We start from the raw sequence: 17,299 nt of genomic DNA, 5'->3' as shown, positions 1-17,299 counted from the left end.
AGCCTTCCCTTCTTGCCGCCCAGAAAGCATCAAAACTCTAACCTCCTGGTCCAACAATTCCCCCAGCTCTCAGCATCTTTCACACAGACTCTCCCAGATCCTCATATGATGTGAACTCTGGCTTAGCTAGGATGGTACCCAAAGCACCTTAAGGGGCCACAGCTCATCTCCCTGGAGTGTGAAGAGAACCCACTTAAGAAACGACTCTTCTTGGGGTTTTTTTTTAAGTTATATTCACTTAGCTTCAGAGAAAAAAAAAAAAAGAATCGCTGTACACAAAATGTCAAGATTTAGTCATTGTACATTTTCTTTGGATCCTTGTCAGGATATTTCCACCTATGTCGTCAGATTAATATACTAGTCATCGCTTCTCTTCACTTAACTTTTTTTCTTATGGGCATTTCCCTGGATTTATGGAACTATCACGCCCCACATTTTTGAGAGTCTATGGAACTTTAGGAAACCCTGGTGGCGTAGTGGTTAGGTGCTACGGCTATGAGTCGGAATCGACTCGACGGCACTGGGTTTTTTTTTTTTTTTTTGGTTTATGGAACTTTAACAGAGACCCTGGTGGTTAAGTAGAGATTAAGTGCTATGGCTGCTAACCAAAAGGTCAGCAGTTTGAATCCGCCGGGCACTCCTTGGAAACTCTATGGGGCAGTTCTACTCTGTCCTATAGGGTCGCTATGAGTCAGAGTCGACTGGACCGCAACGGGTTTGGTTTTTGTTTCGTTTGGAACTTGAACATGCCAACTGTACCCAGCCATTTCGCCAGTGTGGGGCACTAGGATTATTTCCAAAGTCCACATATTGACCTGGTCATGAACCTCCTCAGAAGTAGGGAACGTGCGGGCTTCCTTCCCTTCCTCGGGGAGAAGAGGGGTGGAGGAGGAGGGCCAGGATGGGGACCTGGGGGAGGGGGTGGCTCGTCTTCCAGGCAGGGCGTGGACTGGGCGAGGTCCCCAGCCCACCAGGCCGCGCCAACAATGGCCTGTTGTAGAAGGAGGCAGGAAGGAATGCGGCCCGGGAAGTTGAGCGGTGGGGCGGCTGCTGCGGTGGCGGCCGTGGGGCGGGGCCAGGTCTCAGGGGCGGCCTCTTACCTGTCCAGGTAGCCCGCATTTCGACGCGAGCAGCGGAGCCCGCAGCACCTGTCGCCCGGTGCATGGGCGGGGAGGGCGGTAGGGGACATGGCCTGGTAGGGTCTCCTGGGGAGAGCGTACAGAGTTCATTCCCCGGCAGGGCAGGACGAGGGAGGGAGGGTCCTTCCTTGATCTTTGCGCGGCCTGCGGCAGCATGAAAAAAAACCAGACTGTGCAGGGCACCTTCAGCAAACTCTTCGGAAAGAAGCATTCCAACCCCACCGCCACCTCTCTCTACGCCACCAACCCCCCCTGGATTTTCACCCAAGAGGCCCCGGAAGAGGGGTCCAGGGATTTTGGTAAGTGCGCCAGGGGGAGGGGAGGGGAGGGCGCTGGGGGAGAGGGCTGGCAGCGCCCCCACCGCCGGGAGACCGCCGGCCACGCCGCCTCCCTCGGGATCTCTGCACTGGCCACGGGGCTGAGGGGAAGGAACACACTGGGACCTGTGAACCGGCCGAGACGGAGCTGCTGGAAAGGGGAGGAGAGGAGGCGTCGGCACCGGGCTGGCTGTGGGGCAGGGCGGGTGGCGGGGAGGTGCGGGGAAGGCGGGGACGCTGCCCATAGCGACGCCGAGCAACTTCGCCGGCTCCGCGGATCTGATTCCTAGTCCGTCGTCCACGGTGTTTATTTTCCTTCTTTGGGGGAGGTTTTTGTTGCCACATAGGGCTTCCTGGGGTCTGCAGTGGTGCTCTCGCCCGTCTGCCGTTCTCGCTAAGTTCAGAGCGGGGGTGGGGAGGGGGGAGGTGTCGCAGCGTCCCTTATCCATTCCACTTCTCCGTTTTCCCCAATCCTAGGCCCTGGTCTCTCCTGGCCCAAGGTTCCCACATGCTGGTTTCATAGACAGAGAGAGAGGGGTCTGCTCTCCTGGGCCCCCACGTGTTTGGCTCTGTGTGGGTGAGACCTGGGGAAAATCTACAGGAGCCACTGCTAGGAGGATATCAGTATGTGTGGGACACCAAGTCACTTCTTGGGGTCACAGGCTCTTGCTGGGTCAACCTAGGGCCAGGTCTTCCATGAGGCGCTAGAAATGGGGCAGTGGAAGCCACTAGCCGGTAAGTCAAGGTGGGTGTATCTCTGCAGCCATTAGAAAACACCACACTGGCCTGGGGCTGTGGCTATGGGTCATCTTATCCCTGCATCTCTCTGCAATTTGTACTCTATCTAATCGGGGGGAGGAGGGAGGAAGGAAAGCCAGGGGACAAGTGACAAGAATTCACTTCTTGTGTATGACCCGTGGCTCTGGACGCAGGGGAGGAGACTTCTGGGCCCAAGGAGGGGTCACCCATCACTGCATTAGCCTGCCTTCATGGTGAGCACATTCTCCTCATTGCCATCTATGACCCCTCTTCTGGGCCCCAGAGGATGTTACAGCATCAGCCCTGCTGTTGGATTCAGTCCAGCACCTAGGTTGCCAAGGCCATGGTAGAAGGCACCACCGATAGAACAAGGGCAAACCTCATTGGCCCAAGGATCTCAGACCAGGGGGTGGTGAACAGAACCAACCATATACCATTTAGCCCTGTCTGAGCCTTTGCTGTAAAAGAATTTTAAGTGCATAAGGGACAAAGGAGAGAGAAACTCTGAGTGGAAACAGCATTATTGCTGAGAGTGAAGGGCATTCCTGGCAGAGCAAATAGCAGGAGCAAAGGCTAGGAGGAACAGGGCATGCTGGAGGCATGGTTTGTTGTTGTCGTTAAATGCTGTCAAGCCAACCCTAAGTACAACAGAACTAAACACTGCCCAATCCTGCGCCATCCTCACAATCATTGTTACGCTTGAGCCCATTGTGTGCCCAGATGTGCTGGCATGTATTACCCTGTGAGGCCAGAACTGCCCTCCTCACCTGAATGAAGACCTTGTGTGGCATTCTCAAGTCTTTGTGTTGTTGACTTGTTAAATCCTCTCATCTAGCCTGCGAGGCAGGTACTCTTATTATCATTCCTATCTGACAGGTGAGGAGATTGAGGCACTGGGGCAGGAGCAGTCACATGTCCAAGATCATTCAGCTTTAAATGGCAGGGCCAGGATTTTTTAACTGTACAATTGAATGATTTTTAATAGAGTCCTAGAGTTGTGCAACTATCACTATAATCCAGTTTTAGAACATTCCTGTCACCTCCAAAAAGTTCCCTCGTGAGGCAAAGCCAATATTTGAACCCAGCACTCAGGCTCAACACAGCACACTCTTAACCAATTTGCTGAACTAACTGCCGAGGAAGGAGATCCAAGGGTGAATTTGACTGGAAGGGCTTCTGCCTTCAGAACAACCCCTCCCCTCCCCTTCTTCCCACAAGGGGAAACCTCACAAGTGCCTCTCACGAACTTCCTCTAAGTTTTGGCCCAGGCTGAGCAGGCTGCTGGTAGGGATCTGTCCTTCTGTTGGGGGAAGTGTGGGCGTGGCGCACTGTCACCCCAGCCAGCTGTCTTCACCAGCCTGGGCAGGTCTGGGGCCCAGGGGCAGCTCCTGTTCTCCAGGGGAGTGCCGGGCCTCCAGCTGAGTCAGCCTGGTCGCGCCTTGCACATGGAGGGCTGGAAAACAGAGCATGCACTGGGCTGGATGGCTCCCCAGTTTCCGGGATGTTACCCAGGGAGCACCGTGGCAGTGGCCCTCCTCCCTGCTGAACTGGACTCCTGGGTTTGAGGAGTGGAGGGTAAGGGGGGTGCTGGTATTATGGATTCTGTGATGTGATGGAGAGAGATGCCAGGCCTGTTTTGGAGTCAGTAATGTAGGAGCTAGTCACTCTCTGAGCCTCAGTTTTTTCTTCTGTGAAATGGGGATGGTGTCTAGACTGTCTAGAGGACGGTAGAAGAAGAGCATTAAAAAATAAAAGCTCTAAAGCAAGGATTGACGAACTATGGCCCCAAGTCAAATCCAGCCCCTGACGTGTTTTGTAAATAAAGTTTTATGATAACACAACCAGCCATGCCTATCAGTTACACCTCTACGGCTGCTTTCATGCTACAAAGGCAGAGTTGAACAGTTGAGACACATGCAAAAGAGATCCTGTGGTCCACAAAGCCAAAAACATTTTATCTGACCATTCACAGAAAAAGTTTGCCTACCCCCTGGTGTAAAGCATGATTTATTATTATCAGGTTGTTCTCAGCTTACATCACTTCCTGCCCTCTCCTGCTCCGGTTCTTAACATTGCTGTAGACCGGAGAGAAACTGAGGCCATCTTAAGGTCTCAAAGGGGTTGGGACTCGAGTTCCACAGGGCCCTTGAGTCTGTGACATTCTCCTTGAGCCTGGGGTGAGAAGCAGGTGGTATCCAGCCCTCGGAGAAGAGGCAGTGGGATGGAGGGGCCAGCAAGGTAGGGGCGTGTGAGGGAATTAAGGAGCAACTGCTTGCTCTGTGGCTACAGCCCTGTAAAAATGTGTTTGCACAAGAGCAGGCTGGCAGCAGCGGGTAAAATGCAAACAGTCATGTGAAGGTGGTGACAGATAAACTTTAAAGAATTTCCCTAAGGTTTATTCCTGTAACTATTAGGCAGGCGTCGCTTAATGCAATTGCAGTCCTAATTAAGCCTCTCCCTTCCCCTAGCCCTAGCAAGAGTCTGGAAAAGCCACTTTTTTTTTTTTTAAATAATTTTTATTGTGCTTTAAGTGAAAATTTACAAATCAAGTCAGTCTCTCACACAAAAACCCATATACACCTTGCTACACAATCCCAGTTACTCTCCCCCTAATGAGACAGCCTGTTCTCTCCCTCCACTCTCTCTTTTCGTGTCCATTTTGCCAGCTTCTAACCCCCTCCACCCTTTCATCTCCCCTACAGACAGGAGATGCCAACATAGTCTCAAGTGTCCACCTCATCCAAGAAGCTCACTCCTCACCAGCACCCCTCTCCAACCCATTGTCCTGTCCAATCCATGTCTGAAGAGTTGGCTCTGGGAATGGTTCCCGTCCTGGGGCAACAGAAGGTCTGGGGGCCATGACCACCAGGGTCCTTCTAGTCTCAGTCAGACCATTAAGTCTGGTCTTATGAGAATTTGGGGTCTGCATGCCACTGCTCTCCTGCTCCCTCAGGGGTTCTCTGTTGTGTTCCCTGTCAGGGCAGTCATCGGTTGTAGCCGGGCACCATCTAGTTCTTCTGGTCTCAGGATGATGTAGTCTCTGGTTCATGTGGCCCTTTCTGTCTCTTGGGCTCGTAATCACCTTGTGTCCTTGGTGTTCTTCATTCTCCTTTGATCCACGTGGCAGACAATTGTTTTTTAAATCCCTGAAAAAAGGGAGCAGAAATGATGTGGACCTTTGGAAATCCAGAGATAAGGGCAGGACTGCTGCTGGAGATCAAGGTGCCAGTGGCTCTGACTCCTCCCTTACCTCTTGGATTAACTGAGCCCTGGTCCTTTACCTATCTCCACCACACCCCACACCAGCAGTGGGGCGCCCTTGTTCTCTGGAGGATTCTTCTTCCTGCCCGGTTTGTAAACCACCTTCATCACAACCACACAGGACACTTATTTAAAATACAGATTCTTGGGGCCCCACCCTAGGCACACAAAGTCAGAAGCGCTATGCTAGGGCCCAGAGTCTGGGTTTTTAACCAGCTCCCAGGTGATTCTTTTGAACAGGAAGATTTAAGAACCCTGGGTTTCCTTCCCCAGACAGAGCTGGAGTATTCTCTTTCCCCTTAGGACTCCCTGCAAGGCACACACACAAACAAACAAAAACCGTCGCATAGTGACCATATAGGACAGAGTAGAGCTGCCCCATAGGGTTTCCAAGGAGTGCCTGGTGGATGCGAACTGTCGGCTTTTTGGTTAACAGCTGTAGCTCTTAACCACTATGCCACCAAGGCACACCCACTCCAAAAAACCAAACCCACTGCCAACTCATAGCAACCCTATAGGACAGAGTAAAACTGCCCCATAGGGTTTCCAAGGAGCGGCTGGTGGATTGGAACTGCCGACCTTTAGGGTAGCAGCCATGGCATTTAACCACTACACCACCAGGGTTTCCCCAAGGCACACAGTAGGTTCTAAATAAATGCGTACGGAATGTGGCCAGATCCTTATCAGCAGAATCCCAGGGCTCCCTGGTTCTGCTATCCCTACTCCTGGAGTCCCCTGACGTGACTCAGGCCAGGAAGCCCTGAATCCGCAGAGGTGAGCACAGATTTCCACCCCAGCTGGGCTGGCACCAGCAGACCAAAAGCTGACCTGTGCTTTGTCAGGGTGTGAAGGAGACTTTTGTTTACTCCCATCCCCTGGAGGTGTGCTGTGGTTTGCAGGCAGTTCTGTGCACACATACACACCCTGCCTGCTGCTGCATTATATAAGCTCCTCTTGTCCCTGTTGTTCCACCACAGAAAGCCAGACCCTTCCTTAACCCCTGAGTACGAGCTACAGGGTGCCCCTTCTCTCTCAGCCAAATAATAATAGTAACAATATCATTATTATTATCAGCTGCCATTTCTTGATCCAGACGTATTCTTTCTCAGTTGAGGAAACAGTCTCCGAAGGCTCAGTTAGGTTAAATAACTCAGTCATTCCAGCTCAGGGCAGTTCAAACGTTAATGTGCGTCCAATCACCTGGAGACTGATTTGGTAGACTTGGAATGGGGCAGACTCTGCACTTCTAATAAGTTCCCAGGCGAGGCCGCACAGCTGGTCTGTGGACTAGGTTGAGGGTAGCGTCTTCTCCTCCAGTCCCCACACTGGGGGGTGCTTTTCACTGCCTCCACCCTCAGGCTCCTCCTCTTCTGTTCCCTCCTCCTCTGCTCTGTGGTTCCCTACCCCCATACCCCTCCACCCCAGCCCACAGCCAGCGTCCCCTCTGCCCTTGGACCGAGGGCTTTCTCTGCTACTCAGGTCAGGCCTGCTGGGGCTTGCTGGGACAGACTAGCCTTTTCAGGTTCCTGTCATGTGGACCTGTTAATTAGCAAGATAGGGCCTCATTAATGTCATTTGTGGGTTATATTCACACGCTCTCCCCTCCCCCACCCTGCTTCTCTGAAAGGCTGGGGCTCCCCTGGTGGCTGAGGATTGGACATCCTACCTCAGTGGGGTAATGGTGGGGGGTCTGTTTTTGGGCTCTGGGTTACTCTGGGTCAAGGCAACAAACTGCCCTGCCTAAGCCCCTGAAATCCGATTAGACCTGTGGCCAGGGGGGCCTGGGGTCATTTGGTAACTCTCAGCATTTCGAGGGCCCCAAACCATCACCCCAGCCCTGCTAGTTTTGTTCCCTCTATTTTGGGGAGGCTCCCAGCAAAAGTAGGAGTTATTATCCTCATTTTATAGTTGGGGGAACAGCCCGAGGCAGTGCCCAAAGCCCTCAGGTGTGACATGGAGGAGCTGGGATGGAAACCCAGATCTGATCCCTAGGTTGCTTGGCTGCTAACCAAAAGGTTGGAGGTTTGAGTTCACCTGGGACACCTAGGAAGAAAGACCTGGCAATCTACTTCCAAAAAATCAGCCACTGAAACCCTACAGAGCCCAGTTCTACTCAGACATGCATGGGGTTGCCATTAGTTGGAATCGACCCAGCTGCAACTGGAAAAAAAAAATGCCTCAACAACTTCAAGTCTCTGGAAAAACAAGAGCTCAAGGGATGGGACACTGGGTCCTTACATTATTTCCTTGCTCTGCTTCTAGAGTTAGGTTGCCTTGGCTTGAATCCTCGCCCCTTTTGCTCACCAGCTGTCAGACCTTGGGTAGGGAACTTAGCCTCTCTGAGCCTCAGTTTTTTCATCAGCAAAATGGGACTAATAAGGGCACCTTCCCCAGAGGGTTGTATTGTGGGCAAAATGTAAACCTCTTAGAATAGTGTCTGGCTGATAGCAAGTACTTAATAGATGTTAGACGTTTAAACTTTTACTATTAATTTTCTCTCTAGCCTGGACCTCGCTAGGATTTGGGGGGAGTCCCGGGGTAGTGTAAACAGTTAAGCGCTCAGACTACTAGCTGAAAGTTCGGTGGTTGGAACCCACCCAGAGTTGCCTCGGTAGACAGGCCTGGCGATCTGCTTCTGAAAGGTCACAGCTTGAAAACACTACAGAGCAATTCTACTCAGCAATTCTACTCTGCAGACATGGGGTCACTGTGAGTCAAAATCGACTCAACGGCAATTGGAATTGGTTAGGATGTAGGGAATCTTTCTGACCCCAACCTCCATGGAGATCTGGGGACAGCTTTGGGGCTGGAGGAGGAAGAGCATTTTACCTGTCTCTTGGGGCTTTCCTGGCCCCTGAACTCTGTGAGAAAAGAAATGCAAACAGGCTCCTCTTCTTGAGAAGGGGAGAAGACAAGGGCTGGGAGTGAGGCAGCAACTTGTGTCCAGCCCCCAGCTTCCCGAAAGCTGGCCCGGTCTCACACACACACACACACACACACACACACACACACACACACACACACACACACACACACACACACTCCGTTACACACACACACACTCCGTTACACACACACCCTGCTGTAGACAGAAAGGACCAGGTCTGCCTGCCTGGGGAAAGGCAGCAAGCCCAGTACTGCAAGTCAGGGGCACCACCAACACTCTCCAACCCCTCCTGCTCTGGGCCTCAGTCTCCTCATCTGCAAAAAAGAGGGGTTGGGACCAGTCCCCAGTGTCAGGACTGAGTTCTCGCTGACAAGGGAGCAAAGGGCCACCAACTTCCTGATGTCTTTCTGTGGGTACAGGTGTTCACCCATAATTTCCAAGTGACATGGCCTGGTTCAGGCTCAGAGCCCAAACCCTTGTTGGAGCGAGGTAAGGCAGAGCAGAAGGAGAGAACAATGACGGTGATGACAGTAATAACCAGCCCTCCCAATGACTGAGCTCCAGTTATCTGGGAGGCATACTATCTCCTGCAGCCTCACGACAGACAACCCACGTGGTTGGTATCATTGTCCACATAGATGAAAAAACAGCCTCGAAGAGATCTAGTAATGTGCCCAAGGTCTTACACTTGATAAATTGTGGAGCAGGAGCTAGAGCCCAAGTTCCGTGGGGCTCTAAACCCAGATCCTAAATCCTGCATCGTCCTGCCTCCCCCAAGATGAGCTGATGGCATTGCCTCTGTGTTTCTGACCAGCTTTGCCTTCCACACAGCCCCAGGCAGCCTCTGCTACAATCTAAATACCCTTCAAGCCAGTGAGAGGGTCAGGTCTCCTAGGGAGAAGGTGGAGGAGGGGAGTCTGTCCTTAGGTTGAAATCTGAGGTGAAGCCCCCCTATTAAAATGGGTGGGGCATCAAGATTCTTTCTTTGAACCACTTTTTTGGATAGTAGATGGTATTCAGGAAACCCTGGTGGTGTAGTGGCCAAGTGCTACGGCTGCTAACCAAAAGGTCAGCAGTTCGAATCCACCAGGTGCTCCCTGGAAACTCTATGGGGCAGTTCTACTCTGTCCTGTAAGGTCACTATGAGTTGGAATAGACTCGATGGCAACGGGTTGGGTTTGGTTTGCTTAGACGGTATTCATGTGAACTCAAATCCTTGGGGGACAGGTACGTGAAAACCCCTCCTTTGTTTCCCTTCAAGACACAAGAAGAAAATGTCTAGCAAAATATGAAGAAATCCTGAGCACAATCTTGTCACAGAGAGGATTAATTCTCTGGGGAATTGGGATTGTTTTTAATTATTGGGTTTTTATCAGATTATCAGACCTGGATTTTTTCCTGTTTTATCATTGCATTATATTTAGGTAAATTTGCCAGACAGAGAGGTTTGAGTTTGTATCTTGACTGGGCTGGGTTCTGCTGGGGGCTCAGGCCCTGCTCAGAACCTGGTCCAGGGTCTCACAGGGCCTCCTGGCTCATGGAATTGCTGAAGGTGCCTCTCTCTTTGGAAATTTCTGGGTCCAGAGGAGCTCCCTCGTCATTCCTGCCTTCTGAATCCCACCTGGATGATCCACTCCCTCCTCCTTAAGTACAAGCAGCAAACAAAACCTCCGAGACCCCAAGGACTCTTCCAGCAGGAGCCAAACACCAGTTCCCTGTCGAGTCAATTCCGACTCATGGCGACCACGTGTGTGTCAGAACAGAGCTGTGCTCCAGAGGGTTTTCAATGGGTGTGATTTTCAGAAGCAGATTGCCGGACTCTTCTTCCAAGGCGCCTGAGGAGTGGGGGGGACTCACACCTCTGACATTTCATTTATCAGCCGAGCTTGTTAACTCTTTGCACCATGCAGGGATTCCTCCAGCAGGATCTGGAGATCTACTTCTTAAAAAATCCAAGAAGCTGGATTATATGAAAAAGAATGAGGCATCTGCGATATGCAGATGGCACAGCCTTGCTTGGTGAAAGTGAAGAGGACTTGAAGCACTTACTGATGAAGATCAAAGACCACAGCCTTCAGTATGGATTATACCTCAACATAAGGAAAAAGAAATTCTCACAACTGAACCGATAAGCAACATCACCATAAACGGAGAAAATACTGAAATTGTCAAGTGTCTTAGTTATCTAGTACTGCTATAATAGACATACCACAAGTGGATGGCTTTAACAAAGAAATTTATTCTTTCACAGTCTAGTAGGTTACAAGTCTAAATTCAGAGTGTCAACTCCAGGGGAAGGCTTTCTCTCTCTGTCGGCTCTGGAGGAAGATCTTTGTCCTCAATCTTCCCCTGAGCTTCTCAGGCACAGGGACTCCAGGTCCAAAGGACGAGCTCTGCTCCTGGTGCTGCTTTCTTGGTGGTATGAGGTCCCCATCTCTCTGCTTGCTTCTCTTTCCTTTTGTCTCTTGAGATAAAAGGTGGTATAGGCCCTACCCTAGGGAAACTCCCTTTACATTGGTTCAGGATGGTGACTTGAGTAAGGGTGGTGTTACAATCTCACCCTAATCCTCTCGACATAAAATTCCAATCACAAATTGGAGGACAACCACACAATACTGGGAATGATGGCCTAACCAAGTTGATACACACATTTTTGGAGGACATAATTCAATCTATGACGTTCCACCCCCGGCCCCTAAAAAATCACATCCTTGTAACATGTAAAACATATTCACCCCGTCATATCATACCAAAGTCTTAACTCCAAGTCCAAAATCCAAAAATTCCTCTTCATCTGTGAAATCTAGAATACAAGTTATCTGTTTCCAATGGTACAACGGCAGAACAGGCAAAGCGAGACATTTCCATTACAAATAGGAGAAACTGGAGGGAAGGAAGGCATAACAGCCACCAAGCAAGTGAGCAGAACACATTACATTACCCCTCAAAGCTTTAAAAATAATCCTTTGTTCTCTGAGACAATTTACACAATGGCCCTGCCCTACAGACTCTAGGTATTGGCCACACTCTTCAGATTCTGAGTGGAGGCCCCTCGGCCCTGTGCTTCAGCTCCGCCTTTCAGGCCCACTGGGACAGCAACTCTGCTTCCTCAGCTTTAGGCACACCATTCTCCTAGTCCATCTTAGTGGCGACTCCACCCTTAGAAACACCAGAGGCCATGGATCCATCCCCTGAATCCCCTGAGGTCATGGCCATACTTTTCAAGACTGAGGCAGTTGAGCTTCTTCCTTGTCTCTTCAGCTTGTTTCCTGGTTTCTTGACCTCTTGGCTCCTTGAGACTCATGCCCACATCTGCTCAGTAGCTCCACCAATAAGTGTCTGGAGGCACCCCACTCCGCCAGGAAGTCTCCTGTGCACGGGCATTCAGCTCTCTCACTCCGTGGCTCGGCTCTAGCGCCATGTTGTGCTGGTCTCCTGGTTCTGCTGCTGCTTGTTCTCTGCTGCTGCAGGTTCTCTGCTGTGCTGGTCCTCTGCCGCTGTTGCAACTCTACCCATTCACAGTTTCAAAACCACTTCCACATTTTAGGTGTCTGTTAGAGCAGCACCCCACTCTCTCGGTACCAAATTCTGTCTTCATTAGCTAGTATTGCTATGACAGAAATACCACAAGTGGATGGCTTTAACAAAGAGAAATTTATTCTTTTACAGTCTAGTAGGTTACAAGTCCAAATTCAGGGTGTCAGCTCCAAGGGAAGGCTTTCTCTCTTTGTCGCCTCTGGAGGAAAATCCTTGTCCTCAGTCTTCCCCTTGAGGAACTTCTCAGGCTCAGGGACCCCCAGTCCAAAGGATGTGCTCTGCTCCTGATGGTGCTTTCTTGGTGGTATGAGGTCCCCAACTCTCTGCTTGCTTCCCTTTCCTTTTATCTCTTGAGAGATAAAAGGTGGTGCAGGCCCGACCCCAGGGAAACTCCCTTTACATTGGATCAGGGAAGTGACCTGAGTAAGGATGGTGTTACAGTTCTACCCTAATCCTCTCAACATAAAATGACAATCACAAAATGGAGGACAACCACACAATATTGAGAATCATGGCCTAACCAAGTTGATACACACATTTTTGGGTAACATAATTCAGTCCATGACACCAAGGATTTCATTTTACCTGGATCCACAATCAATGCCCATGGAAGCAGCAGCCAAGAAATCAAAGACATATTGCATTGGACAAATCTGCTGCAAAAGACCTCTTTAAAGTGTTAAAAAGCAAAGATGTCACTTTGAGGACTAAAATGCACCTGACCCAAGTCATGGTATTTTCAGTTGCCTCATATGCATGCGTAAGCTGGTCAGCGAATAAGGAAGACTAAAGAAGAATTAATGCCTTTGAATTATGGCATTGGTGAAGAATATCGAATATACCATGGACTGCCAGAAGAACGAACAAATGTGTCTTGAAAGAAGTACAGCCAGAATGCTCCTTAGGAGAGAGGATGGTGAGATTTTATCTTACATACTTTGGACGTATTATCAGAAGGGACCAGTCCCTGGAGAAGGACATCGTGGTTGGTGAAGCAGAGGGTCAACAATGATTGTCCGGATGACGCAGGACCAGGCAGTGTTTTCTTCTGTCGTACATAGGGTCGCTGTGGGTCGGACTGACTCGACGGCACCTAACAACAACAAGATGCTTGGGAAGGAGCCCTAGTGGTGCAGTGGTTAAAGTGAGTGGCTGGTAACTGAAACGTCAGCGGTTCAAACCCACCAGCCACTCTGCAGGAGAAAGATGTGGCAGTCTGCGTCAGTAAAGATTTATAGCCTTGGAAACCCTGTGAGGCAGTTCTCCTCTATCCTGTAGGGTCACTATGAGTCAGGATCGACTCGATAGCAATGGGTTTGGGTTTTTTGGGGAAGATGCTTGGAGTTCCTGGTTGGTACAAACGGTTAAGCGCTTGGCTACTAACCAAAAGATTTGTGGTTTGAATCTACCTAGAGGCTCCTCACACTCCTAGTAACCCTATAGGGTCACTATGAGTCGAAATTGACTCAACAGTGATGGGTAGAGGCTTCTCGGAAGAAGAGCCTACGATCTACTTCTGAAAGATCACAGCCATTGAAAACCCTATGAGCACAGCTCTATCTACTCTGAAATTCGTGGGGTCACCATGAGTCGGAATGGACTCAACAGTAACTGTTTTTAAGATGCTTATAACAGTGCCTGATCCATTATAAGTGTTCAGTAAGTTTTACCTATTATTTTTGTTACTATTATTATTGCTGTCACTTTGCCAGTTTGGATATAACGCCTCTAAAGCTCGTAGGCACACAATTGTAGTCCTCATTAATAACTCAGCTCATGATAACTAAACTGTAGAAAGCAGACCACCTAGATCTCAACACTGGTACAGAGAACAAATGCAATAATTAGAGGAAGTATCTAGCCAGGCGCCTGTACTCACACAGTCTGTGTGTTAATCCCAACCCCTACCCCAGTGCTATTAAGGGCCAGGCAGCCATATCTATCCCATCTAGGACTTTGGCACCCACAGAGTGCTACCTAGAGAATGCCCCTGGAGATCCCAATGTCCACATACCAACTCTTGGCAGCAGGTGGGCTTTAGTGGTAGCTGTCAGGTGTGTCTAGTTATCTTGGCTTCTGTGGTTTCTGATTGGTCCAAATCTGTGCTTTTATAGTTCCCTCCCCCCACCCCATCCAATCTTGGTCTCCAGCCTCAGGAGCAGAGCTGGCAGCCAAGAGTGGGGAATCGAGTTTGCCCAGAGTGTACAGGGCAGGACAGAGCTGGGAACTGGAGTTTCCAGGGACTGGAGGAGGACACAGAGAACTCGCCATTTTGATTTTGGCCTCATTTGGAGAGGTTGAGAATCTTTTTTTTGGTGAAAATATATACAACAGACATATACCACTTCGACAATTTCTACATATACAATTCAGTGACACTGGTTACATTCTTCAAGTTGTGCCACCTTTCTTGACAACCTTTTCCAAACTATTTCACCATCACTGCCCTGCCAAGCTTCTCATCTATCGTTTTGAGTTGCTGTTGTCAATTTGATCACAGAGAGATAATTCTTTAAAAGGGTATAACGTTTAATGCAGATGTTCTTTTCTAATTAGGCTAGACTACTATTTGGTTCAAAGATGAATTCAGGGGATAGTTTCCATTTAAAGTTTAAAGATTTCCTCAGGGTAATAGTTTTTAGGGAGGGGCTCATCTGACTTCAGTGACTCAAGGAAGTCTGGATTTAATGAGATTTGAAATTCTGCTCGGGAGGCTGAGAATCTTGAACGTACCAGCCAAATTTCTGCCTTGGTAGGACTCTGACCCCACTGCTGGGGCATTCCCAGGAGCCTCCAGGTAACATTCTAAGGCTAGATTCTCACACACAGGGCCATGGCTATAGGTGTAGGAAGCCAGGGTGAATGTGTTCTGATCCCAGGGTCTCCCTGACAAGTCCAATCTGTTTCCTAATAAATCATTTGGCATTCTCGCCATTTTCTCCCAAAGTCACGTACAAGGGGAAGCCCACTGCCATTGGGGCAGTTCTACCCTATAAGACAGTAAAACTGCCCCATAGGGTTTCTAAGGCTGTAAATCTTTACGGAAGCAGGCTGCCACATCTTTCTCTCACAGACCAGCTGGTAGGTGCAAACCACCAACCTTTTGGTTGGCAGTTGAGTGCTTAATCACTGCGCTACCAAGTTTCCTGCAAGGGGAACAGTAATCACAATTAGTTCAGTGTTCTAGTTGATAAGATTCTGGTTAATTGGGCTGCCAGCCTTTGTTCTCTTTCCTGTCTGGTTATAGAGGAGAAGAAAATCCCTCTATAACCAAAATCCTGTTAAATGGATGAAAGTCCTCCTTGCTTATGACCAACATAGCAGGGGGCTCACAGTGATGCCTGCCAGAGGGAGATGATAATGCTGGAGGTGAGGTTCTTATTAATGTATGTCAAGGGTGATGAGGGAGATTACATGAGAAAGGATGAATATCTCTTCACACCCTCACCCACTACTATAGTAACAGCCCAGAGCATAGACCCAATAATTATAGATGAAGTACCAGTACTAGTTGCTGTTGACTTGATTCCAACTCATTGCAACTCCATGTGTTTCAGGGTAGAACTATGCTCCATACGGTTTTCAGTGGCTGTGCTCTTTTAGAAGTAGATTGCCAGGACTTCCTTCTGAGGCAACCTTGGGTGAATTCAAACTGCCATCCTTTTGGTTAACCATTTGCACCATCCAGGAATGCGTTAAAGAAAGAGGAAGGCTCTTATATCGTCTTCCCACAGGGAAGGGACTACATTTGTTGAGCACTTACTATGTGCCAGCCACACTTACGCCTCATACTCCCCACAACAGCAGTCCTGTGAGGTTGGCACTATCATCACTTCCATTGTACAGATGGGGAAACTGAGGCCCAGAGTGGCCAGTCAGTGGTGGGGCTGGGATTCTTATTACAGTCTCGCTTTTTCTGCTTGCTAGCAAGGGTGCATCAGAGTCATACATATTCCCTCAACCTGCCGTTTGGGGGATAGGGAAATCTCAAATTTGAGGAGTCTAGAAGGTAGAGTCTTGGCCGCTGGGGGCAGAAAGTAGTGTCATCATCTCTGCTCATTCCAGATTAGAAATTCAAACACTTGAGAGAAAACCCGACTTATTTTCCTCTCTCTCTCAGAGATAAGCTTTGGCTGGGGCCGAGGCTGGGGCCTTGGCCAAGCTCTCAGGGCCCCAAAAGGAGAGACAATGTTCTGTGGGGAAAAAGGCCCAGGACCTGTGGGAGGTGGATCAGAAGAGAGGTGGCTGCTGGGGTCTGAAAGCCTCAGAAACCCTGGAGGAGACCCCAGGAAACCAGCTACTGAGTCCTCCACAATCCAGCCTCAGTCAGACCCATTAGCTCATGCTCCATCCAGAGGACCTTACTATGTATGATGATGTGCTTAGCTGAGTCATCCAGGGGCAACCACGGGGCCTGGCTTCCTTCAATGGGAACTGCAAGGCAGATTAATCTTGACTTGCCCAGATACCTTTGACCTCCAGCTAGTGATCTCCCTCACTTGTCTCCTCTAGATGGAATCTGTTATGGAGACAACCGGTTTGACTCAGTGAGTGAGTCTGGAACAGCCACACTGAAAGCTCGGCCAAGAGTCCGGCCCCTGCTGACCTTCCTTCCACTGGTGAGTACAGTTCTGCTCTGGGGTCTGAGTGTCTGTACTGGACAGGGACACCTGCGGCTGCCACAGAGCAGGCAGTCCCACCTTCCCTGGCCCTGATGGAGGTCAGCCTCACACTCTGTTCATTTCTGGCACCAATCCAGGGCGGCTGCTGGGAGGAGGCATGGCTGAGACCCTCAGAAGGAAAGGTGGGATTAGTGGTGTCAGTTCCTCTGGGGCTGAAATGCAAAAAGTTATGGAGAATTTGTGTACAGAGGTGGCACACCAATGGGTACCTCCAGCTAACAGGATTCATATCCCATAGTCACTGATGACTGCCTGCTCCTAGCCAGGCCCTGCATTCATGCTGGGATTCTGAGATGACTGCGCTAGCCTTGCTGCTCTTAAGGAGCTCCTTGCCCAGTGCAGGAGACAAACGAGTACAACTGATTATTAGAACATAAGCCAGAGCAGGGACAGCCAATCCAGCCACAGAGGGTGGTCAAGGAGGGCTTCCTGGAAGAGGTGACACCTGAGCTGCCTCGAAGGACAAATAGCAGTGAACCTTAGAGAAGGGCATTTAGGACAGATGTGTTTGAGGGTCAGAAACTACAGGAAGCCAAAAACTCCCTTTTGGAGTTTGTGATTGGGCTTTTGTTCTTTGACAAAGGAGAGGTACCCAAAATGATTGCTCTGGCCGGTTCTATTTACCATGGTGAGAGTTCATGGGTTTTCTGGGACAGTCTGGACCAACGCTGTCCAATAAAAATAAAATGTGAGCTCATACATAGTTTTAAATTTTCT

General features: G+C 49.7%; 2 protein-coding genes across 2 annotated transcripts in view; one reads left to right on the top strand and one right to left on the bottom strand.

The window, feature by feature from the left end:
- GUCA1ANB (GUCA1A neighbor) overlaps nt 1-17,299 on the bottom strand; it is a 74,229-nt gene that overhangs the window by 19,093 nt on the left and 37,837 nt on the right. The gene's annotated exons all lie outside the window — the stretch shown is intronic.
- Nucleotides 1,133-17,299, top strand: part of C1H6orf132 (chromosome 1 C6orf132 homolog) — a 41,635-nt gene continuing 25,468 nt past the window's right edge. The window contains exons 1-2 of the mRNA XM_049891919.1: nt 1,133-1,438; nt 16,413-16,519. Of these exons, the coding sequence (XP_049747876.1) occupies nt 1,294-1,438; nt 16,413-16,519 (252 nt within the window). The 5' untranslated portion in view covers nt 1,133-1,293. The remainder of the gene's footprint in view (nt 1,439-16,412; nt 16,520-17,299) is intronic.

Source organism: Elephas maximus, chromosome 1 (genome assembly GCF_024166365.1).
Source record: "Elephas maximus indicus isolate mEleMax1 chromosome 1, mEleMax1 primary haplotype, whole genome shotgun sequence".
In the NCBI taxonomy this organism is placed as follows: Eukaryota; Metazoa; Chordata; class Mammalia; order Proboscidea; family Elephantidae; genus Elephas; species Elephas maximus.
Note: the sequence above shows the minus strand (reverse complement) of the source record. Positions and strands in the feature narration are given on the sequence as shown.